Source organism: Perissodus microlepis, chromosome 8 (genome assembly GCF_051167445.1).
Source record: "Perissodus microlepis isolate ML-2025 ecotype Zambia chromosome 8, ASM5116744v1, whole genome shotgun sequence".
NCBI lineage: Eukaryota > Metazoa > Chordata > Actinopteri > Cichliformes > Cichlidae > Perissodus > Perissodus microlepis.
In genome coordinates, this window is record NC_140468.1 from 12,864,490 (window position 1) to 12,887,796 (window position 23,307).

Genomic DNA, 23,307 nt, shown 5'->3' on the forward strand with positions numbered 1-23,307 from the left:
GACTGGGAACAGCTGTAGACAAACTTTATTTAGCCGCGTACCTGTAAACACAAAACCTATGGGATATTTTTGTCTGTGCAGGCTGTACATAAACCAGTACAGCCTAAACACATGTCAGTTTTTACTTGTGCAGCTTCTATTTACTTTACACAAACATGAAGCATATGTGCAGGGTGGTGGTGGGGATTGAGAAGAATTATGAGATTATAGTAAACAGTAACTCCTCTTCATGAAAGCTCTTTTCACCAAAGACTGTTTGGACTGGGTAGATCATTTAATTATTCAAGCCACTATTTGAAAGCAAAGGAGCAAATTAAAAGCAAAATGTGGACTACTACGTAAAAAGCTTCTTGTGTGTGTGTTGCAAATATTGCTGCATGCATGTGTATTTCAAAGCAATGTCGTGTTTTGTTCCTGTAAAGCAAAAGAAAAATGATCAAAGCATGCATTATATACTTTTAATTTGACATTTAATTATATTAAATGTGTGTGAGGGAACATTAGTGTGATTAAATCTGGGCCAAGTTTCATTTCCAAAAGTGCCAGTTCAAAAAAAAAGAAAAAAAGGTCAGAGTGCGATCATGTGATCAGGCACAGGTGATGCTTCTGACTTCCTCCACGCGCTCGGCCAAAGGAGGATGAGGCAGTCTGCGTCTGTACTGAACGACAACCACAAGGATGCAGAGGTGAAGATGCCGGTAACAAAATAAATAACAGCGACAGACACTGAGTGTGCTCCCGCTCCATCATTCAAGGCAGCGGCGGCAGCAGCATAGCCTATCATTATGATATTAAAGGGTCCTGTAGATTAGAATCACCATGGCGGCATCAGAGGCAGGTGTCCCCACGGCATGCATGATAACATGCTGCCAGCCCCCAGTAAACTCTCAGGTACCTGCTGAGGCAATCCGGGGAGAGGCCAGCTTGGATCTCCTCTGCTTTGGTCTGGTCTGTGTGGGCTCGGGTTTGGAGGGCCCCGAGCGGCAGGGTGCCTCTTCTTCTTCCACCGGCTGCCTAAACACAGACACACTGGATGAGAACCAGAGACGGCAATGCCTTCCCCTTTTCCTCCTCGCCCCCTAACACTGCTGGCTGGGCTGCAGCCAGCTAACACAATCACAGCTTTCACCGCATCCAGATAAGGCACATCAGTGATCACCGAGCGGAATCGTCTGCTTTCATGGTGCTGCCTGGTCTAGGTGAGTCAGGCAGGCAGATTCACAGCACAGTGGTGCTACGCTGTGCACATAATTCCCCATCAGTTCTGTTTGACAACACTGCTGAGAGCAGATACAGAGGAATTAGCGTCATAATATTTGTTTTTATGCGTCTTAGAGCGTGATGACATGAAACAATATTTTTTTAATCAGCAATTCTGTGGCTTGTTTTTTTTTTTTGATCTCACACTCTTTTATTTTTGCCTGAAAGGAGCCATGTTGCAACAGAGTGTAAGTGTCACCTGGATGTATGATGCAGCTCTGTTTCTTGCAGCTATATTTAAATTTTTTTTGTGCATGTGTGTGTGTGTTTGTGTGATTACTCCATCAAATATTGGCTGTATGAGAAAATGCATTTCCTGCCTGATGAGGTTCACCTCCCCACTCCTACTCATTTACCAATATGCATATATATATATATATATATATATATATATATATATATATATATATATATAATATATAATATAATATAATTTCTTTTGTTATTTAACGTATACCCTTAATGAATCAATTTTATTTTGAGAAAACTGGTAAACATTTTTCTCTTTTTTAAAAAACATTTTTTATAATAATTTTATGCAATGGCTTTTAGATGATAAAATCTATAAAATATAAAAAAAATATGTATATCGTCAAATTATAAGCAGTTCTCTCAACTTTCTTCCTAATATATGCATATGTGTAGTCTGCAGTATCATATAGCTGTCTGTGGTTGATTTTCTGCTAAATAAAACGCAGAACTGGAGCATCTAAATTTGCATCAGTTGTTTGTGTCCAGCCTGGGTGCTAAAAGAGAAGAGAGAGAGAGAGAAAATAAATAAATAAATATATGTAGTCAGTCTGTGCTGCCAGTGAGGAATTCAGGTTAGTCCCAAAGGACATCACACCTGTCAAGAAAGCAGGATGCAATAACACCCTCCATCCCAAAAAATAGATCTGAGGAAACATTATCTAATATGATGAAAAATAGATCTAAGGACCTGACAAAGCAGATAAAATAGGAAAACAAGGTCGGAGTAATAGCTTTTATTCTGCCTTGATGGGCCTCTAGTAGTTAGTATGCAAACTAAGGACAGATCCAAAAGTAGGTTAGAGAATCTGAATGTGAAAGGATAGGATTGGAGGGGATAAAAAATAAAACTTTAATTTCAGCTATGATCTTAACTTTATTTGGCCCTAGTGTGGCAGACTGGTCGGGAACAGAGGAGTCAAACTGGTTGCAAACAGCCTGAGGAAGTACCCTCTTTTCATTTTTTTTATTTTCATTTTTTCTTCCTCCCCCCTCTGGGAGACCGCCCATATGTGCGTTTAATCCACATTTGCAAGCAACTCCTATCTTCCTCCTATTTTACCATCACTGTCCTGCTCCCAAACTGCCTTTTTCCTCCTCACATGCTTTTTTCACCGCAGTCGTCCGCCGGCTTCCTCCAGCCTCTATCTCTCTCTCTCTCTCTCTCTCTCCCCTCCCTCCCTCTCTCTCCTTTTTTTCCTCCTATTTATGAAAACGTCACTTCAAGTCCCTCCCTGTTTGAATCTCATTAGTTTCTTGTGTGTTTCTCCCTGTCAATAATCCTGAATCCAGACTCTCTCTATTTCCATCCCTCTCTATCTGTCAATCAGCGCCGCCTTTGAACTGAAAACCACTCCGACCAACTTCAACTCACTCAATCCGAGCGGCTCGGCTCCTTCTCCGGCTTCCTTTTTCTGCCAAGATTCCCTTCTTTTTTAGTTTTGTACCAACCGCCAGAGCTTTGGAAAACGCCAATACAGACCCCAAACTTAAACTCGGACTTTTCTAGATCACCGAGATCAAGGTTTTTTTTAAAAAACTTTTTTTTTGGTTTTTTTGTGCCCCCTTGTCTCTTAAAAAAAAAGAAAAGAGAAAAGATTTTTGCTCGGGAAAAATGCCGCAGCTCAACGGCGGTGGAGGGGACGATCTGGGCGCAAACGATGAAATGATTTCCTTCAAAGACGAAGGGGAGCAGGAAGAGAAAATTTCGGAGAACTCCTCGGCAGAAAGGGATTTAGCAGATGTCAAATCTTCTCTTGTAAACGAGTCGGAAACAAATCAGAACAGCTCGTCGGATTCAGAGGTGAGTTCAGTCTGTTTCTTCGCATGTTAGAGAAAAAAAAATCGGGGATCGATCGTCCCCCCGGCGCTGTTTTTAAGTTTAGGGGCCTACATTTACTAACACTGTAACAGCGGGTGGACTTGGAAAGAAAGTTAACTATCGCCCTTCACCGTCCGCTGTGCTAACTTTAACGCAATCCTTGTGTTTCATTGCATTTCAAGGCGGAAAGACGGCCTGCGCCTAGATCTGAAACTTTCAGAGACAAAACAAGGGAAAGTTTAGAGGAGGGTGAGTTTCTGCTTTATTGTTCACTCTTGTTTTTTATTTTATTTCTACCTACAACATGACATTATATGTGCCTGTGCCTCCGCCTTTTATTATGCAATTGCAATTTTTTTGCAAAAAAAAAAAAAAAGTTCTCAAGGCCACTTTATAAAAAAAGTTTTCTTCTTTCCCACAACCCCCTCTTCCCCCCCTCGCCATGTTAGCTGCGAAAAGGCAAGATGGAGGGCTGTTCAAGAGCCCACCGTACCCGGGCTATCCATTTATAATGATCCCCGATCTCACAAGCCCCTACCTTCCCAATGGATCACTTTCTCCAACAGCACGCACAGTAAGTTCATTTATTTACAGCTTGTATGTGCACACACACTCGCCACACACACACACACACACACACACACACTGACTCCCCGGGTTAGGCGCCGAGGCAAAGGCAGACGCGGAGTGTTGTCACCCTGAAGTGCAGCCGATAAAAATGCAGAGCCAAGTTTTGCAAACTCCCCGTGAAGTGTACAGTACAATGGCATGCATGCGTGCATGCGTGCCCGCACGCGGCTCCCAGCCCGTTTGCCCTGGTCAGAAGCTAGCATGCTAACAGTGCTAAAGAGCTGCAAGTGGGTTAAAATAAAAGGAGAAAAGGAAAAACAGAAATAAGTAGGTTATTGTTATATGTCAGCTGTACGTGCACGGCATTTTTACCAATATTTTTAGCAACTTTTAAATCAAATGCACAAGCCCCTGTGAAAATTGTATTCTCCTTGTTATAATTTAATAATGATTATGACATTATTATTGTTATTATCATTATTACTACTAAGGGTCTGCGTATTCTCCAGGCTTACAAGTGCATGTTTTTACTCTCCTGAATAATGCAGTTGGCTTGTGTTTGCACGGCCTCATCAAAAATGCCCTTTTTTCTAAATGCAACACCATGCATGAGCATTCAGACCTTTATATAGCAGCTTTTCTGACACACTGTAAGCAGGGGAAAGCAGTGTAAAACTACACAAATAAAATCAATATGCAAATTGGGTTGGTTTTTTTACAGAGTGATTAGCATGTGTCAAAACCTGTAAAGACACTATGTAAAAGATGCATGCGTGATAGCTTTTCCCCCCTGAAACATCAAGCAGTGCATTTTTTTTCTATTAAATTAAATTTTTTACTTTTTCTAATTATTCTTTCAAATGCGTTTGTATATATATACATATACAGACATATATATATATATTTCTATATGTTTGTATGTATGGTGTGATTTACTGATAGGAATTGTGCGAGACTGTGCTGTTTTGCATGTGCACTGCCTTTGCTCCCAGCGAGGAATCCATGGCAAACATGTGCCATGCAGTAAACCCATATTTATAAATAAATTCATGTTATTTATTTAAACACAATCAGCCATGCTGTAATTATGCCCACTTACTCATTTGCTCAGCACCTCGCTGGTCCCACTGGGCGATGGCAATCCTTAAGCAGCATAATTTTCTCAACCATGGGTGTTTTTGTTTTGTTTTGTTTTTTTCTTTTTCTTTGCCCCCCTATTTTAAACGGTTGCAATTACAAGTCTGCGCTTTAGGACCTGTCATCTCATTTTACAAGGTTAAGGCAAAGACCAGGCATTAGGAAATGTGACCCTCCAACACCCCCCCCACCGCCACCACCACCACCTCAGCTCTGCCTAACGAAACTGATATTTGTTACCTCTTTTTTTTGTGTTCTCCGCACACCTTGGAAATCAACGCACATCTGACACACAATGCCTTCTTTTGTGTTTGACACAAATTCTGCTTTTGAGTTCAACATGATCACCCATGGTTTCACATGAAATATTTCTTTTGCTGCTTACACAGGTTCTCTCTTTGCGTGCGTGCTTCTTTTGCACATAGGAGAACATTTTGCCATTCATTCTCTCTTAGTCAGCCAGCCTTTTTAACGCTGCTGGCTGGTATGTGGAATTAGTCACTCATTATTCTCATCAGCACTGACACAAACACACATTCACAACAACACGCATGATTTGAAGTGAAGCACTTCCTTGTTTCGATGGCAGAGTTTTGTAGTTTGCTGTCACACACTACTGTGTGTGGAGCGCTCGTTTCCTTGTGCTTATGCAGCAGTTAGAAAAGCAGTAAACTGTGTGGTATGGCTGGAGGATGCTGCGGCGAGACCGTATTGACCTTTGCCCTCTTAATGATGCCCTTGAAATACTATTCTCGGACATAATTGAGGAAAGGAAAGATTTTTAATTTTTTTTTTAAATATATGCTCCCAGATTTATTTATTCATTTTTTTATCTGTTGTTTTCCTCTCTGTGCCGCTTTCCCTTATTTAAGGAAAAGTCATTACAAAATCTAAAAGAAGGAGGTGCTCGTTTGCAGATGATTCGGAAACCTTTATTACAGCTTAACCTACTGATGCACCTGGACGTGGTTTTTGACTTATGGTGGTCTTCCTACTGTACTGCCTCGGCCCCCTCTTGTCTGCAGCGCGCTGTGTGTCCAGCCATTAGCGCTTTGAAGTCAGCGGTCGCTGTAATATAAATCTATTAGACTTAAAGCTGGCATAAATAATTCACCTGGACATTGATTAGCTGTCTTGCTCCCTAACATGTCATGTAAGGCACTGAATATGACTGCTAGTATCATTAGAATGAGACTTTCTCCTTCATGGCATGAAAGGCTTTGATTCTCGCTGCTTTTACCTTCGTCTTTTCTTTTTCTCCACTCGGTTTTGGTGATGCTGCGATGCTGGTTTTTCCTTTTGCCTTTTTAAAAATTATTTAAATGAATACAATTGATTGGAAGTCTTACAGGCTAAATTCTGATGGGTTTAAATGTTTCCCATCAGCTGGCGGTGATTCTGATCTCCCTGGACGTCTTAACTTGCTTCACTTATTTAGTGTTTGCACGACTTAAGGAGGGGAAAAAAAAGATTTCTTGCATGTGGCTATTACGATAGTTTGTCTGACCTCTGGGAGTCATAACCAGTGAAAATTTGTTTTTCCTACCACCTAAGCCCAAGGAGGCTCACAATTTAGTATCATTTAGCAATTTGACATGACGCTGTGCCCGGGCTTTAAAAGCCTTCCTGCCCTCGTCTCCTCCTCTCCTTTCCCTGCCGTCTCCCTCCTCCCTAAACCTCACACAAAGGCCTACTGGATCACTCGGTGCAGGTTGAATTGCAGAAGTGGCCTGGCTAGTTCACCCTGGGTTTTCTATCTCCTTTCCCCCTGTTCCCTTTGCTCTCTTCCTTTCTTCCTCACTACCTTTTGTTTCCTGCCAATGCTAACACTAGGCTTTTTAAAAAAAGGCGGCGGGTTAACTCCCGGTGCTGTGGGCTAACATCTACACCTCAACAGGTCTGTGGATGCAGAGGCTGAGGGAGGGAGAATGGGATCTGGGCGGCCAGCTCCCCTGCATCGGGGCTGCTGAGCCGTAAATCCACTGGCTTTATTTACTGCCTCGCGGACTTATGAATGTTAAGATATTTGACGCCACCCCTGGCCCCATAATTCTCCAGGCCTGGAGACTTTTGGCGGAGGTTTTGAGTTTCGACGTATAATTACAAGCAGTTTAAAAAAGAACGAGAAAGTGCACGGGGTGGGGAGCAAAACGGGGGATGAAGACACAACACTGTGCATCCAATACTGTGTTTAGAGTGGGAAGGGAGGAAAATAAGAAAGACGCTCCGAGAACCCGTGATGATTCTACTACAGGGCGGTGAAAAGGCTTTGTGTGGTTGAAACAATAGTTTTCTCCCCTTTTTTTCCTCTTTTGTTTCATTCGTCTAGTCACGCCAGGACTGCTCATGTTGCCGCACATTCACCTATTTTTTAATAAAAAAAACATAAATCTACTTTGATACGGGGGCCGACTCGGTCTTTTGTCTTTTTTTATTTTATTTTTAAGGAAGAAATAATGGAGGATTTTCTGGTGAGATTATTATAATCAACACGCATAAGTGCACACCACCTCCTTTGTGCTCACGTGCACACATTGCTGTGGCCTGTTATCTGTTATAAATGACACAGACAGTATCTTTCCTAAACATGGCAGCAGCATAAGCATAACAATGGTATATCATATGGATTATGTGTGTTCGGCTGTTGTAAAATGGATTTTATTTTTTTTTGGCCGTGACAAGGGGGAAGATAGTTTAATGCGGATTTAAGGGATAGGGCCCACACCTTATCAAATTGGCTTTACATGTTAATAGGGCCTAATTGGTGTCCGTGGGGGGTTTGGTGGCACGACGTGGCCGCATTTTGTGCCTCAAGCTGCAGAATGCACTCCGAATTTAGTTGGAAGGTTGCGCTCCTTTTGTCTTGCAAATCACTTTTGTTTACAAAGTATGGCGGAAGCGGCTCCCGCTCGCTCTCTCACTCACTCTCCCCCATCTCTCTCTTCCTCTTCTGCATCTACTCCCTCTTTTCCTCTCACTCGGTCTCCGCTGCTTCTCTCATCCTAGGCAAGGAGAGGGGGAAAAGAAAAAAGGTCCTTATTTTTCTTCGACTCAATAAACACTCATAAAAAAAAAAAAGTACAATCTGCTTTGGATTTGAGGAGTTAAGTTAGAGAAAAGGGGGAGGCGGGGGTGGCTGGGAAGCAAAGTTTGGCACCATTAAACTAAAATTGGGGTCTGCTAGACATTAGCGGTGCACAGCACATTCTCAGAGCTTAATTAGTCCGAACTGTAATTGTTCATGGTCTGCCAATAGGAGTAATGCTCAGAAAAAGTGGAGTTGCACTAAATCGGCCCGGGGTTTTTAAAACAATAAATCACTCGCATATTTGTGTCGTGATTCAAATGGAGGCTCGACCTCTCCCATCTCGACATGTGGTAAATTGTAAAGTCAATGAATCGCAGATGTAGGGGTGGGGTGGGGGGATTGGTGATGGTGCTGAGGACTCAGAAAGAGAGCGAGAGAGAGGGAGTACAGTAAGGTTTTGTTAGTGCCTGGTGAATGAATGGAAAAGATTTGTGCAGTAAATATTTACCTTTTTATATATAAAATATAAAAAAAAATTCTCCCTGCTAGCGGGGCTTAATTGTCTAATGCTGATGATGTTGGCAGGCTGAGCCGTGTGAGAGCTTACGCGCTCGTCGATCTGTCACTCCGCTTGAAACACCACAGAGGCAGGAGGAAAAAAAAATCAGTCAGTTTGTGGGGTGTGTTTCTAATCAGATTTTAAACTAGTGCGAAGGGAGTAGTGGTTCCCTGGTGGCAGTGTGAGCTGGGTTTGGGTGTAGCAGCTGCAGTAAAGTCTGGTTTGGAGCTGAACCTTTTTTTTTTTAAATTAAATCATCGACTTTATTGCTTTTAATGTAATAACAGCTAATCTGAGGCCTAATTTTGCCTTCGATGTGACATTATGCCTGTTAATCATTATCAATCTGGATATATATATGTATATGTTTATTTTTGCTTTTTATTCTTAAAAGTGAATTAATCGATTTATCCTAGTTTCCGTCAGTGAGCCACCAACACTCTGCTTTTCTGTGTCTGAGCAAAGAAAAAAAAAAGGCATTAGTTAAGCAGCTGTGCACTGGGGTCCCTCTTACCCCAGCCCCCTGGTGTAACCCCCTTCCTCTCCCAGTTTACCCCCACCCATCCAGCCCCACCTCTTTCTCCAGTGCATTTCTATAGAGCTGAACACAAAGATACTACTGTACATCTGGAATGAAACTTGTGTCATCTGTTTAAATATAGGCTGGCTCCACTCTTGGCCCACAGGGATTGGGGCTCCCTCAAACATGGAAATTAAATTATTGTGTGTGTGTGTCCATGTAGCCACACTTAAAATCTCTTATCTGTGTATGTTACCTTATTTTAGCTCAATGTACCCCGGTGAACAGCTCATCTTGCACATCCACAGCATTGTGGGCAAGTTCATGCTTAATATCAAAAGCAGTGTGGAGATATATGCTTGGGAAGCCAATATTTTCCCATTTTACTTCTTCCTCTTACAAAAATATTTGCACTGTTGGAATATGTTAACAACAATATACGCCAAGTTCCTTTAAAAAAAAAAAAAAGCAAAGAAAAACAAAAAAACTTTACTGTCTCTTTATGGATTTTAAATTACTGAAGAGCAGCAGAGTACAAATGCAGGTGTTCCTAGGATGGATTGAACTTGTGAACTTATATGGAAGTGGCGATAAGATAATTAAAAGTGGTTGCTGGAAATTTTCTTGGCAGTGTTACTTTGCTGCATCCAGCAAAAGAAGATAAGGTTAAATGACTATTGATCGCATCTTTTTAGATATGAAGGTTATGGGTAGGGCTAGGATTAGCTGCTTTCAAGAGATGATTACCTAGAATTGGTATTTTTATTTTTTTTCTATTTTTTAAAAGCGTCGTAATTACAAAAAAACACTGGAAATGTCACTTTTTAACAAGGCGGTGGATGCTGTGTATGTGCATCTAGAAGGAAGCCACAGATTGTTTGTCATATTCCTTTTCCTCTAAGTTCATTCATAATGGGACCAGAGTGCTCCAGTAGTCAAATGAGTTCACCAGTAGCTGAGTGGGAGGGGAGGGGGGGCTCAGAGAAAAGCGGGAAATGTGTGTTAGGCCTCTGCCTGTGTGTGTGTGTGTGCGTGTGTGAGTGAATTGGGACGGTGGGGGGGCCTGGGGGTCGACCGCACAAAAGCTGTCTGAATAGAGCGCATAATTGCTGTTAATGCCAGGGCAATGAGAGCAGCGACAGTTCCTGGCTAGATGTCCAAACAATAGTGCCCCTCGGCTTCACATTTATCTTCCCGTTTGGAGGAATGAAAAAAAAGGGGGGGGGGGGAAGAGAGGAACACAGATTGGAACAGGAGAGTTTCAGTTTTCATTCACGCCTGACGAACAGGCATGTGTTCATGTGCGTGGTTCGCGTCTCTGAATAAACCCCCCTCCCGCCCCGCCGCCCTATCTCTCGGCCCAACCTCCACTCCACGTTTTCCCTTCGTGCTTCCCATTCTCGTCGTCATCAGAAAATATTTGCCTTAAAAGCTCTGGGTGAGAAGGCCGCCGTGACGCTGGGAGGAATTCTGGTTGCTGTCGACCTTCTGTTTGGATTGCGGCATGTGTTTGGGAGGGGTCAAAGTGCACTGGCGCTGACATGCTTTTCGTTGACGAAGGAGCTTCCCCTCTCACCCCCTTTTTCTTTCTGATAGGGAGTGCTTGAGTATCCATTGGAGGTTGTTTTTTTTTTTGTTTTTTTTGTAATTCCAGCTTGTGTGTGTGTGAATGCAGGGAGGAGGTGCCAAACTGCCATCACAGCTCCTAATGATCACGTTGGGCTAGATAATGACTAGCCGTGCCAGTGTGCAGTGAACACCTGTGGTACACCAGCCTTTTATGGATGTGGTACAATGTCCTGGAATGTACCACAGAAGAAGAATTTCATTCATTCATTCCAGTATCTGTTTTAAAAATACTTTCCTCACTTTTTCCTCACAAAAATGGTGGCAGTGTTATTTAAATATTCACATCTAGATATTAAACATTAATTATACAAAAGTCTTTGTCCAGTGTTCATCCAGCCGCGCGATATATTATGCAGATGGTTGTTTTTCTACCCAGTTTGTATCTGCAGCCTTAATGTAGTCAAGGGAATTTCAGTATGCAGATAATCTGTTCAAAATGGCTCAGATGGGAAGGAGGCACTTGTGTGTGCTAAACACATAATAGAGGAGTTTAAGGTGATAAAAGTCCAGTCAATGTATTTTTAATCTACTAATTAAACTTTTAATTGTAGCGGGATAAGCTCCAAGGAGCGTGTGTGATTATGTGTGTGTGTGTGTGTGTTTTGGAAGCGAAGCCGGTCCGCTAATGAGGTGATCGTCTGCTTGTTTTGTCGTCAGGAGGTGGTGGATTCATAACTCCCCGCAAAAGGTGAGGGAGGGTTTAAAAGTGCGAGCGAAATAAATGCATCTACTAATCTGCGGATTACGGTGGGATTTGTGTAAAAAAAAAAAAAAAATGTTGGCAAGATTATTTTAAAATGCACAAGGCTAATAAAATGTAACCTCCATACCCTGCGATGTGGTGCAACGTTAGAGTCTTTTTCTTTTCTTTTTTTTAGCTAGTTGATGAAGCAATTCCAGTGGAAAACAGATTAAGAGTAAATTCCCATGTTAGCTCTTTAACCAGCTGTTAGAAACCTATTTACACACAATAATAATACGCCTCTTTTAAAGAGACAGCTGTCGGCTTGCGTACAGCACTAGATAACATTTCATGAGAACAGCTTGTCACATCCACACATGGCCTGCACATGGGCACTGAATTGCCAGTCATTGTGCAGGTGATGATATTTGGAAGTGCATATATATATATGTATATAAACTTCTGCTTTTGCAAAATTAATTACATCTTTGACTGATTTTTAAATAATAAGATGGATTTTTAATTTTTATATGGCATTTTCCCCCATTATTTTCTTAATGGCTTCAGCTTTTAAAAAATAAATCCCCCCTCCCATCCCTTCCCTGGCATTCTCATTATTATGTATCCATCCAGGCTCCAGTGAGAGGCCAGTGTGTCACCAGTGTTCAGGGTCAATTCCAAAAGTGCACAAATTGACTGGTGGAAGTGAATTGTCAATTGTCTTTCTCCCTCGAGGGGTCAGAGTGAATGGAGAGGCTTGTTTGGACAACTGTCCCGAGGTGAGATGTGTGGCCCTCTCTGTCCAGCCAGAGGGGATGGACTGATGAACGGACAAGAGAGCGGGGAAACGAATGAACAGCAGATAGGCAAGACGACGCTGTGGAGGTAGAAAACAATGCAGTCTCGTCCCCCTGAAATCACAGTTTTGATTGAGCGGATTTGGTTGGCAACTCTTGATGGTATCCAGTGGAGGCACTGACACAATAGGGAAGTAATTATCACAGTCTTCCTATAATAAAACCAACACTGAATGACGCCTGGTCTCTGTGTTAAATATTAAATCTATTCCCATAACTTAAATGTACATAGTTCTGCACGGATACTCAAAATCAGGTTATTCCAAAAGTTTATTTTTTAATTTTGATCCCAGTAAAACTCAACTAAAGTCCACGATTCATTGATGGATCAACACGTAAGGCAAGATATGTCTCTAACTATTTGGATAGTCATATGTATGACGTTTGCATGCTATTACTCTGTGGGTTAAATTGTTCCGCTAAAGCGGATCTTTACTGTACGATTATTTCGAGAACTATTCATTTTATTCTTAGATGGAACCTAGTTTTAGTTTACTGTCCATTGGCATGCAAACCAAAGGTTCATTTTATAGATTAACTTTGAACCTGAAACCACCAGTTCAGCCATAATGAAAGTTGAGATTAGAGGCAGGCATTACTAAGCAGGTTTGGCCTTTGTGTCATGTGATGCACGTCACAGTGTACTTTAGAACCAGGAGGTGTTTTATCTTCACTTTACTGCCTCCTCTATCTTTATTGGCAGCTACACTTTGCATATTTCGTGTACCAATAAAGATAAATTTCCTGCTTTATCATTACAGATGGCGTCAAATGGTTAAGGTCTGGCTTGGCGATGTTATGATTTTAGCTCTCAGGGTGGTCAGCTAAGACTACAGCATTCAGCAGCATGGGGAGCATTTCTGGAAGATGCAACCTGTTTTGCATGTCTTATAAAAGCCCTTTGTCTGTTGTGGATGACCCTTGCTGTTGTAAGGCCTGTATCTGTCTCTGCTCAGGCAGGCAGGCAGGCCTGCAGTGAGGATGCAGCAGCTGGCCTGGGCCCAGGCACAGGAATGCTGTGTGTGCTGTTTAAACACTGGCTTGTCTCAGTGCAGGCCTAGAGGACTGGAGGGAAGGAAGTTGCAGCATGTTTACATAGCTGAATTGTCCGTTGGGCCCCCCCCCCAATGGCTGATACACTTCTGTTCAAACATCCACAAGTGTGGAGATGACCCCCGTTGATGCCGGTGTTCACAGCTCTGCCTTAACACTTACTTCTTTCTCTCTGAATGTGTGTGTGTGTGTGTGTGAACACTGAACACTCATAGCCAGTACTTTCTTCCCTGCTGTGGGTGTTTGCTGTTTTAACCTGGAGGCTTGGATAATAGATAAAAAGTGTTATAAGGGAGCATTTATCACACTGAGAATGGCAACAAGAAGAGATATTCAGACAGATGAAGCGATAGAGGGGAACCTCATTGCTTCAACCAAGGTCCTATCCAAGCAGGGAGCCAGCCATTGACATACGGTGGAATTGTCATCTAATTGTTGTTTGAATTACCTGTTATGATCCAATGACAAATCTCTCACACTCTTGCCATCAGAGCGGAAAATGCATCCGGGGATTGGCATGATCTTTGTGAGTGTGTAAACCTGGCTTCAACAAGATGGATAAATGCAATTACTGGACAGACCTGGAGAGGAGAAAATCCATTTAAAGCCCGTAAAGCTAAGCAGGGGCCGTGCTTAATTCATTTGGCCAATTTACGGGTGATGTACGAGTGTCAGGGCACATTAGTCAGGCGGGGGGAGAGGTGAGTGTATGCTGGCTCAATGGGTTGGGTGTATTTTCTTTCTTTTTTGGGGAGGGGGGGCTTTTTGGTAGCAGAGCAGTCTCCTTGAGACCGGGTTCCATGCTTTCCTCCAGACAAAGCCAGTGGAGCCTGGACATGGAAATGACAAAAAGATGCACTGAGTGGGAGGGAAGCGGGATTGCTTTGCAAATGAGGTGGGGAAATGTTGCTTTGGTCTGCTGGGCAGCAGAGTGAGTACCGGCATGCTTTGCCATACCAAGAGCTCAATCAGGTGCTGTCAGCAACCCTCGCGTCCTACAAGTTAAACGACTGATTTTTATATAGAAGTGTAAACGCTTGTGACCAGTGTTGTTGCCTAGTTTCTGTTTTTTTTTTAGTTTATTAATAGTGCCTTTGCAAACACTTTTGCAAACACTTTAATTTTAGTTAAAGATAATGAAGGAAGAGCAGACTAAAGCGTTAGAGGGCTCTGTTCATTTTGATCCCTGCTGACTTTGAAACTCTCTCTCAACTCTTTACTTTCAAAATGAGTTATAATTACATTGTTTATCTAGACTGCAACCGGTTCACCTGAGAAATCTTTGCTTTTGGCCTGTGCAGTGTTTGCCTCAGCCGCTGGCAGTCTCATCCGTGTTACTGTTATTATTTTATCCTGGAGGCACTTTAGTCTCCCAGTGCTTACATTTTTATTTCGTCTGTGCTTCTTGCGCCGCGTAGACCAACTTCTGTTTATCAACTCTTCCAGTGCATTGACATTAGACGTCTTTACTCTGCTTAGTCTGTTACGCAGCCATTGTCTTGGTGGAGCAAAACCACTCAACGGTTACACAAGCTGAGTGGTATGCAAAAACAGTGGTTAGAGCCTCGCCGGGCGGGTGAGAGGCGTTGAGGGAAGCTTTGGTTTACGGCTTCAAGCCGCAGCCTGAATCAGGGCAGGGTTAGCTATCAGACAGAGAGACATGTGAGGCTAAGACCTCTCTCACTATGATGCAGATGCTTTTTAAGTGGTTGGGATCACACTTAAGTGCCTCTTGGGTTAGTAGATTTGGATTGCCAGAGTGTATGTGTGTGCACTCGGTGTCAGGGAAAGTGTGCGTTAGCATATGTCACCTGACTGCCAGGCAGCCGGCCTCGGGAAACCAGAGTTAGCGTGAATGCCGGGGCTTGTCAAAGACAGGTGCCACCACTGCGGCCCATGCCTGCCACACAGCAGCTGGGAAAAGACTGCAAGGCCCACGGTCAAGTGTGGGCCATTGGGAGATCGCATCAGGCTAGAATTCCAGATCAGTGGGGGGTGAAATGGGCATGCCTCCCTGCAGTACTGTGGCTTAAAGGGTGATGTATGCATGGTGCATAGGCTTCTCTGTTCACTTTCTGCAGCCAACACTGTTTAAAGTAATTAAATAATTTGTAGGTCAAATTTCCACTTCCTTCAAACATGTCTGTTGCATTGCTCTTGATGATAATCTAACACCGAACGACATGCAGTGGGTATTTGGGGTATAAATTTTGAGTTGCACATACTGGCTACCATCATGTCCCCCGCTCCTCAGCCCCTTCTGTAAATGTCTCTCGACTTCCTATAGCAATGTGAGGATTGTTGTAGTGTTGTGGCACAGTGGTGCAGCTTCTTTCCCGAGCACGGCAACTGGAAGCCTCCCCCCGACATCTCGGGGTATCGTGGGGTTGTGGATGTGCCTGGGAGTCATCACTGTAAGTCCTCTGAGCCTTCTGGGGGAAGTTTCACGGACCCTTTCGTCTCATTTTCTGCACTTGCTTTTGGGATGACTTTGAGTCCTGAAAACTCAAAATCCTGTGCTGTAAATATGCAGATGTAGTCATCGTTTTCCCCTGATCCGCCTGCTCGCTTCTTCCCAGATGCCTGCCTCCTCCGTCCTCATGGGAGAACAACTGCTGGTTGCCATCTATAGGCCAGTGGAATTCCTCACCCTGACTCAAGAATAATAATATAAAAAAAAAAAACGTGGAAGTTTTCTATATGCTCCTGCAGATCATTTTACAGCAGTGCCTCTCAACACAACTGTTCCTAGTTAGTGGAAACTTCCAGACTTATTACAGTCACCAACAGGGCAAATTTCTTCACTACCAGTGCTTGTACGTTTAATGCTACATGGCTTGGGGTGACGTTATTTAAGCCAATGAGCCAGTCTGTCCTTGTATGCTATGTTAAATTTAGAATTAAATGCTCAGCTGTAAATTATGTAGTCTCCTGGCATGAGACAAATAGTTTTGGTTTAATCTGACACCCACAGGCATAAGCGGGAGTTAGCCCAACTAGGCTGGAGAATTTATGATCATGCCGACCAGAAGCCATACCTTTTTTGGCCCAAAACCAAAGTTTGGCAACCGAGTTTATATCAGTGGTTGCCATTGCACATTCAGAAATGATCTCAGTGAAAGCATTTTATGCATGACATTAATGAGGCCAGTCAGCACAGTTAATTTGCTGTTATTTAGCTCTGCGGTCGTGTTAAATCATAAACAGGCTGAGAGAGGCCTCACTGCTAACAGTAAGTGTTGAATAAGGGGTAAAACTCAGACCTGAACTTGAGGGGAATCTTGATTCTTGGCTAGGTAGCTCAGTTATTGGAGCTTCCTGGCCAGAAATTGAGATTCTGCGGTCTCAGACGCTGGGAAAGTTAACCTCTAATTGTTCGCAGAAGCTATTGGCAGGAGGAGCTAAGTGATGATGAGTGAGGCATCGACGGGGAACACGGGTTGGATGCTGAGATGAGACAGCTCACACTTGCCGGTCAGGGGTTTTGTTTTTTTTTTCATTAGGAAAGAACTTGAGCCCAATGGGATTCTCCCCAATGACAAAATGGTAGTCCTAAAGGGGGAAAGAAGAAAACCCAGCTCTTTCTTGGCTCTGTTTTAAGAGACAGACACTTTGTTCACGTTTTAAATTGGCCTTGTCATGCGGTTTCCTCCACTGGGCTGCTGGGAGCTGACTGTTTCCACATAGGCCAATGTTCTGTACCAGTTTTGGTTTCGAGAAAAATAAGCGTCTGTTTTTTGTGGCACTGATCGCTGTCGTATTAAACTTGGGTTTTTTGTTGCTTTTTCCCCTCCCCAAAAGCTAACACAGCCGTGCTTGTATTCTTTACGCCTTATATATATATTTTTAGTATTATTATTATTATCTCAGTTGCAGTTGCTTGGCAAGAGGCACATCAGCCTCTGTCCTAACACGGCCACGACCCTGTAACCTCACCCCCGACCCCTCTTCCCGCTTGTACTACAAATCTACTTTTTGTAGTGTTTTTCTGCGTGCCACATTTTCGCAAATAACATCAGTAATCATTCAATTGGGCATAAAGTAATTGAGAGGCGGCCTGCTTGCCATCTGTCTGGTGAGATTACTACTTTCTGTGTAATTAAACGTGTGACCTTGCGGCCATGGAGGGAGGTGCCAGCGGGCGAGCCACTGCCAAAGAGCCAGGCTGTCTTATTTGAAGTCAGAGGGAAGCTGTTGGTGAGGGTGGGAGGGAGAGAGAGTTGTGCGGTTTTAAAAGTTTAGCCCAGCTGCTAAAGATAGCACAGGTTGATGTGAGTTGAGCTTAAGCGGCAGCCTTTACATGGCTGCGTCCTGCGTGTGTCGAAGCCCAAGCCTCAGTCAATTTTGCAATTCTACAGGAGCCTTGTTGAAGTCAGCATGATCCCTGTGTGCATACAGTGTAACCAGGAGAGGATAGAAAAGCAGGGGTCAGAAAAGTGTGTGTATGTGTGTTTCTGTGTGTGCTTGTGGGGTCAGGATGGGCTGAATAGAGACTGCTGTTTTAACTCTGATTTTATGTGTGGTTTTGTTTGGACTCCTGAGGTTTGGTTTCCTTTGGACAGTGTCCAGAGACTACAAGGCCTGCTTCTCCTCAGCTTTCTTGTGAGGCCGACGTGAAGGGCCCTGCAAAGCCCCGTGATTGGATTTCAGCGCTGATCTGGTTGATTTGCGTTGTAAACAGGACATTAAAGACAGGGGAGATGGCGAACTAATGAGTCTTTGTGTCAGTGTGCATACTGCAAAAGGGTGCTTGTGTGGTTTTATCCTCTGCATCCTGCATCGCGGTGTCACACGCCCAGTTAAGAAGAGGAACTAAAACTCCTGTAGATCCCTGATGACATTCAGTATACTCATAGACATATACATAAACACCAAATGCGTAACTGAAAGAGACATTGGCATGGTTTAGTTAGTGTGGGCTGGATGGTGTCTTGCAATACTTCCGCTCAGATCTGGAAAAAAAAAAAAGTCTCTCTTGTTCCCCCAAACAAAAATAACCGTTTTAATTACTATGGTTGTGCTATGGTGCAGCCACAGCATGGCTGGTGGGACCCAGCTGAGGTGGCACTTGCCACTGGGGATGGGGACAAGGTCTGGGCCGGCCTCCAGGGAAATTATAGGGTGGTGTGGAGGATGGGGGGGAACTGTATCCGTCCTCCAGTCCCTGCTGTCAACCCAGAGAGCTCCTGTTTGCAGCTAAGCGAGGCTCTCTCTGTTTCATCTTCACCCTCTGGAGATAATTGGAGTTGTACTGTGTGTAAACATGTTTTTGGTTTCAAAGATAAGTTTCAGTCTGAAGATCTGTATATCTGCCCGGCATGCAGGGGGGAGGAAAAAAAAATCAGTTTTTAATTTTTTTTCTAAAAAAAAGAGCAGCATTTTTAAACTGAACTCGATTCTTATTTTCTGTTTCTTACATTATTCTTCTTCTGTTTTCTCCCTAACCTCTTCAGCCATCTCCCTTTTCTCTTTTTCCACTAACCCTCCCCTCCCCTCTCTCAGTATGTGCTCTGATTACCTCTCCAAACTGGCAATAAGTTGATTGCTTTACAGAGATGATGTAAGCCTCTGCCCTAGGGTACATCAGGTTGGATTTCTCCCGCTTTATCTTGTAAAGCCTAAATTAACAGCTGGTTTGGTTGGAGTTCTCCTGGATCTGACTAAAGGATTAGGCTTGGTTCTCATGCGAGTCAATCCGGTTTGATTTATTGCAGGTCTATCAAAAAAGATCAATGGGAGTCCTTTTGAAAGTAAATCCTTAATCGCTCTTTGCACTTACGTGTCATCATTGTGAATTTTTTCCCTCCCCTCTGTTTCTTGCTCCCTTCTTTCTCACTCCCTAATTCTTATTCTTTCCTTACACCACTGCCTGTCTGTTTTTATTTTTTCATCTCCTCCTATACCCCACCCCACCCAATCTGTGGTAGCGTTTTGCACTTGTCGATGGTATCATGGTGAATTGCTGGATAGATTTTCTCTCTGTTCTCATTAGTTTTCCATCGGGGCAAATGCTCGCTTTTAAAGCCTCAGGTTGCGATTGCGAATGAAATATAGCCAGTATAGCTTGGTCTTAACCCAAACTTGCCCCAAGTTTTTTTCTGTATAAGACCCATCAGTCACCTTTGGCCATAAGTAACAAGAATGCTGAAGAAAGCAGTGTTTGGTTCTCATATTCTCTTACTTCCCATTGTGGGCCCATCTGGGGTTAAATTGGCCATAGATATAAAAGTGAATGACAGGTGATTTGGAAATTAAAGCTCAGTCGGACTATTAATTCCATTTGCATGTTATGGCTGCTGTTTGCATTTGGCACTTTTATTATATCTGACATTGCTGCCTGGTTCCAGCTAATCATCAGTGCTTTTGGCTCATTAGTATCCAGGAACTGAAGATCAGAAACGCTTGAGATGTTTTTAACTCAAATAATGACGTATCATCCTTAACTTCCCTTTTGGATCTCTCCTGTCTCATGCTAGCGTTGAAACATTTGCTAAACTGAATGAATTAACTCAATCCTAGCTCTAATTATGGAGCACTGAATGCATTTTTCCTGCATATTCACATATGTCTGTGCTCACAAAATGATATGTGAGTCGAACAACACCCTGCAGCATGTGGCGTATTTTCTTCCACACTTACGTAAATGGACATGGCAGCTTCTGCTATTTTTCCGCCCAATCTCTCTCCTTCACTTTCCCTTATTTCCTCATTAACAGGGCTCGTTATGTATTATATATCATCCTCCTCCTCTTCCGCTAGGCTAATTTTCCCCTGCTCCGCCTCCATCGATGCCTTGGCTCTCTAGGAATCTGTATCTTGAAGGATGCAACCAGTATCACTGACAGGAAGACTAGATTGATTGGCAGACCCCCTTTGATGGTGCCAGTGATATGTAGGCCTTCTCCTGGCCAACATTCACATTTATCTTGAGGATTTTCCATGTCTTTAAATACTTTTTAGCTCTGAAGTATGACTGATGTGATCAGTGTCAAATTCAGGTGTATCTGCTTGGCATGCTCTGTGGCCTGGTTGGCTGTCAGACCTGGGTATGGAGGTGTGGGAGGGGCTCTAAATAAGGGAAGGGGGTGGAGGTGGGTGGGTGGGTGGGGGGAGTTGGGTGAGATCGACGGGATACGTGGGAAGGAAGGGCTTGCTGTCAGCCAGCTGGACCTCTTAATCCTACAGCCTTGGGGAAAGGGTGTGTGTGAATGTGTGTGTGTGAGTGAGTGTGTGTGTATTGTGTTTGTCTCGTAGAGATTTGTCAATTTTAGCACACCTCTGCTCGACTCTTTGGCCCAGCTGAGCCCACAATCGCGCGTGCGTGCGCGTGGTAGTGTGTTGTGTGAGTGTCTCTGCTCCAGTGAGACACAACCAGGATTTCATGCACGCTGTGTTTACTGTAGTCTTCGCTTTAACAGCACACTGTATATTTATGTCAAGACGACACAGTCTCTCACCCCCTTGATGTTGGAGAGGAGCTGGTGGTTGGTGCAGGGTGGAAGTGTCTGTCTGTGTTTGTGCGCGTACACGCATGTGTGTGTTGAGGGTAATTTTTGTACCGTGTTGCTGGTTGAGGAGGAACCCGTGGATGGGGGTGGGGGGGCAGGACACTGCCAGCGCCACTCACTCCAAGCCTTTATGCCCAGCCCTGCGAGCATGAAGCGTCTCTAAAACTTGTGCACGCGCGAGCTCCATCCTGCTCTACGTCATTTTGTAGCTCGCTGTCTGATTGCGTCACCCCCTTGTCATTCATTAGACACAAAACGCGCTATTTAACCAAATTCCATGCAAGCTTCCTCTTTCCCGAGCACCCTCTCCTGCTCTCTCTGCCCCACTCTCTCTCTCTCTTTTGGCGTAGACTTTTGCATATATAACAGGCTGGCAGGCTAAGAGCTTGGGACTTCCCCACGCCACACTCCAAGCCTTTGATCCTTTGCTTTGGAGGTAACATCAAAAGGAGAGGCATAGAAAGGCAGCTACTACTGTGAAGTTCAATGTTCAACTTGATGGCTTGGCTGAGGGCTTTTTTTTCCCTCTCTCCTCCTCCTCCTCCCCTCCCGCTTCACCTCCCTCCTCCCACCGCTCCCTCGATCCCTTCGCTGTATCCCTCAGCTGACAAAAACACACAGTTTGTAGCCAAGGGTTTTTTTATTTATTTATTTATTTCTTTTTATTTTTTTTATTTTAGTGCCTCTGACCTCACCTCCATAGAATGAGAATCTGACATAAAACAAGATCTCAAGAAAACAAAAAAAGGGTGTACACAAACATTCAGATGTTTCCTTTTTGACGCCGAGGTAAAAGGTGCTTTTCCAGCGCCAGGCCCTTCTTTTTCCTCTCAGTTTCTCCCACTGTCTGTGTGGGTAACATGCAGCAGCAGCATGCCTGTATTGCACCTTGTTGCGTCAATGCCGAGCTGGGCTCTTTGCTGCTAGGTTAAGCAGAAGGATGAGGGCAACATACCGTATTGTTTTCTGCACACCCTCTTTTGAATGGATGCATCCTTAAGCTTGATTTAGGGTCAGTGCGAACTGCCTTTGGATAGCTTTGAAAACCACTCCCCTGCACCTTATAAACATTGGACAGTGGTTGTCAAAGTTGCCCATTTTGTGCAGTTTCTGCATCCACCACTGGCTTGCTCTCAGGACATGGGAGAACAGCCGGGCATTTTGCTTATTTTTTTTCGTCTTACAGCTGATTCTTTTTGCCCTGCCTTTGCATGCGTCTGCCAGGGATGACTTTAAACACATTTGATTTCCAACAGCACGCCTTGAAAACTTGTTCTGAGAGGTTATAACCTGACCCTTATGCTCTACCTCACTTTTTCTTTCTGATTTGGAGAAAAAGAGAGTGCCAGAATAAGCTCAGAGGAGGAAAAAGGCCTGTTTTCTGCTTCTATCTTTTGGTTGTTTTGTTTTTTTCATCTTCTCCTTTGCAGCGTTGACATGTGAAGCTTGCAATCAGCCGTTCACGGAAAAAACAAACGATTTTCATAATGAACGTCTTAACCAAGTTTCTTATGCAAACTCTGTAAATTAAGGAAGAATCAGACGAGGCCGTGGCCTTCCAGGTCAAAAGCGGGCTTTTGCTGTGCTGTTTGCAACTGTATTTAAATGACACAGACTTGATAAAGGCAATCTAGAAAGCTGAGATGCTTCACTAAATGCTTTTTCGTCCTTTATGAGCTTCGTTGTCTGACTGTGCCAATTAGCAAAGGCGTGTGGCCTGCTTTCCCTCTCCTCTTTTTCTCTTTTTCCCCCCTGTGCTCCAACTCTCTTTCTAGATAGATGCTTTCTCTATCATGCTCCTGCACACACACACACACACCAAGCACACATTTGGTGTATCATTAGCTTAGTGTGCGGGGAGGCGTGCGAGCCTGGGCTCTCTCCTGCCTTATCTCCATGTCAATCACAGCGTGTGTGTGAACATCAGTTGTAATGATCTCCATCCAGCCTGTCGGTGCGTGTTAGCGCCTGGCTTCCCTCGCCCCCGGAGCAAGCCGTTCCCTAGCTAATAGATGCAAAATTAAGCTGATCAATAGATGGCCTCAGCTCATTATTGACATGTTATCGTGGTGTGGGATTTTTGTGTTTGTGTGTGTGTGAGAGTGTGTGTCCAGGGGTTTATATACAGTCAGAGATGCAAGACAGGATGAGCCCACCCCCAAAAAATTTAAAGTTAGCTTTCTTCTCCAAATGGCTCAGACCACTTTATCTCAGGCCTGCAATGATATTGCATTAAGCTAATTTATTCTTACTCTGTTTTATGCATTTTTTGGATGCTAAAGCCTCTACTCAAAGCGTAATCATCGGCTCAGTGGTAGGAAATGAGATGGAGACTTTGCAAAGCGCCATATTAAAGATTCATCAATAATTGGCATGTGTGCTGCTGTTTGTGTTGCGGGGGAGGAAGGTGGAGGGGGCTCTTATGGACAGATC

General features: G+C 43.7%; 1 protein-coding gene across 15 annotated transcripts in view; it reads left to right on the plus strand.

Annotated features, from left to right (window-relative positions):
• Positions 1-2,614: 2,614 nt before the first annotated feature.
• tcf7l2 (transcription factor 7 like 2) overlaps positions 2,615-23,307 on the plus strand; it is an 87,603-nt gene continuing 66,910 nt past the window's right edge. For 5 of the 15 annotated variants that reach the window (XM_084937596.1, XM_084937597.1, XM_084937600.1 and 2 more), the window contains exons 1-3: positions 2,618-3,313; positions 3,514-3,580; positions 3,781-3,905. In XM_084937596.1, coding sequence (XP_084793722.1) covers positions 3,125-3,313; positions 3,514-3,580; positions 3,781-3,905 — 381 coding nt within the window. In that variant the 5' untranslated portion in view covers positions 2,618-3,124. Of the gene's footprint in view, positions 3,314-3,513; positions 3,581-3,780; positions 3,906-23,307 lie in introns of all 15 variants that reach the window. The other 10 variants (XM_084937609.1, XM_084937599.1, XM_084937595.1 and 7 more) reach the window with 6 other exon arrangements.